The 2339-nt window shown below is 37.8% G+C and overlaps 1 protein-coding gene across 1 annotated transcript; it reads right to left on the bottom strand.

Moving 5' to 3' along the window:
- LOC129928383 (uncharacterized) lies at positions 1-1501 on the bottom strand. The gene is made up of 3 exons (XM_056042604.1): positions 1488-1501; positions 567-1145; positions 1-493 (listed from the first exon to the last, which is right to left on the bottom strand). Exons 1-3 carry the CDS (start codon positions 1499-1501, stop codon positions 1-3), a joined length of 1086 nt encoding a protein of 361 aa, XP_055898579.1.
- Between the last annotated feature and the right edge of the window lie 838 nt (positions 1502-2339).

The raw sequence follows: 2339 nt of genomic DNA, 5'->3' as shown, positions 1-2339 counted from the left end.
TCACCAAGATGTGGAGTGATCAGTACCCCAAGATGTGGAGTGATCATTACCCCAAGATGTGGAGTTATCTGTACCCCAAGATGTGGACCAAAGATGTGAAGTTATCAGTACCCCAAGATGTGGAGTGATCAGTTCCCCAAGATGTGGAGTGATCAGTTCCCCAAGATGTGGAGTGATCAGTGCCCAATGTGTGGAGTTATCAGTTCCCCAAGATGTGGAGTGATCAGTTCCCCAAGATGTGGAGTGATCAGCTCCCCAAGATGTGGAGTTATCAGTTCCCCAAGATGTGGAGTGATCAGTTCCCCAAGATGTGGAGTTATCAGTTCCCCAAGATGTGGACTGATCAGTTCCCCAAGATGTGGAGTTATCAGTTTCCCAAGATGTGGAGTGATCAGTTCCCCAAGATGTGGAGTGATCAGTTCCCCAAGATTTGGAGTGATCAGTACCCCAAGATGTGGAGTGATCAGTTCCCCAAGATGTGGAGTGATCAGTACTCCAAGATGTGGAGTGATCAGTTACCCAAGATGTGGAGTTATCAGTACCCCAAGATGTGGAGTTATCATTACCCCAAGATGTGGACCAAAGATGTGAAGTTATCAGTACCCCAAGATGTGGAGTGATCAGTTCCCCAAGATGTGGACTGATCAGTTCCCCAAGATGTGGAGTTATCAGTTTCCCAAGATGTGGAGTGATCAGTTCCCCAAGATGTGGAGTGATCAGTTCCCCAAGATTTGGAGTGATCAGTACCCCAAGATGTGGAGTGATCAGTTCCCCAAGATGTGGAGTGATCAGTACTCCAAGATGTGGAGTGATCAGTTACCCAAGATGTGGAGTTATCAGTACCCCAAGATGTGGAGTTATCATTACCCCAAGATGTGGAGTGATCAGTTCCCCAAGATGTGGAGTGATCAGTTCCCCAAGATTTGGAGTGATCAGTACCCCAAGATGTGGAGTGATCAGTTCCCCAAGATGTGGAGTGATCAGTACTCCAAGATGTGGAGTGATCAGTTACCCAAGATGTGGAGTTATCAGTACCCCAAGATGTGGAGTTATCAGTACCCCAAGATGTGGAGTTATCATTACCCCAAGATGTGGAGTGATCAGTTCCCCAATATGCAATGATATTTGTGTATAGAAAAGTAAGACTGAATTGAATTAATACAAATTTTTACAAAGTGTTGATTCTCGGTTATTGTTGTGTAGCTCCAAACAGCTAATTGAGCTAAACCGATGTAGGCTTAAACACTAAATTCTTAATACTGTGGAACTTGAAGTCAATTAACATTTCTTTCTGAACAAATTGACTAAAACTTTAATGACAATACAGCTTTCAGAAAGACAAGTGAACTAACACAAAACTAATTTCAAGAAGATAGAAACTCAATCGAAATACTACACGTCTCACTGTCACTCGTCTCTCTCTAGTCTCTTCTTCCACTTCTATTTAGGTCTCGTGTTTGTTCATCTCAATACAACATGAAACCTACTTCCACACAGTCATATCAATTTATCTCTTAAGTTCAATCTAACCTTCTTTATAGTTGCATAGGCAGAGAGTAATATTCTTTGTGACATCTAAATGTTAGTTGTTTGAATTAATGCATTATTCTTTTTTTGTTTTGTTTTCAGTGAGGTGCTCCAATACTGTGAGGCCCATACACACCCACCATATCACACTCATCTCCCTCCGCTTCTTGTAGGCTAGCTCTGAACTTATTATTTCAATCATGACATAACTTGTTAACTTATTATTTCAATCATGACATAACTTGTTAGCTTATTATTTCAATCATAAATTAATTTGTTAGCTTATTATTTCAATCATGACATAACTTGTTAACTTATTATTTCAATCCTGACATAACTTGTCAGCTTATTATTTCAATCCTGACATAACTTGTGAGCTTATTATTTCAATCCTGACATAACTTGTCAGCTTATTATTTCAATCATGACATAACTTGTTAGCTTATTATTTCAATCATAAATTAATTTGTTAGCTTATTATTTCAATCATGACATAACTTGTTAACTTATTATTTCAATCCTGACATAACTTGTCAGCTTATTATTTCAATCATGACATAACTTGTCAGCTTATTATTTCAATCCTGACATAACTTGTCAGCTTATTATTTCAATCATAAATTAACTTGTTAGCTTATTATTTCAATCTTGACACAACTTGTCAGCTTATTATTTCAATCATAAATTAACTTGTTAGCTTATTATTTCAATCTTGACACAACTTTTCAGCTTATTATTTCAATCATAAATTAACTTGTTAGCTTATTATTTCAATCTTGACACAACTTGTTAACTTATTATTTCAATCATAA

Source organism: Biomphalaria glabrata, chromosome 9 (genome assembly GCF_947242115.1).
Source record: "Biomphalaria glabrata chromosome 9, xgBioGlab47.1, whole genome shotgun sequence".
Taxonomy (NCBI): Eukaryota; Metazoa; Mollusca; class Gastropoda; family Planorbidae; genus Biomphalaria; species Biomphalaria glabrata.
Note: the sequence above shows the minus strand (reverse complement) of the source record. Positions and strands in the feature narration are given on the sequence as shown.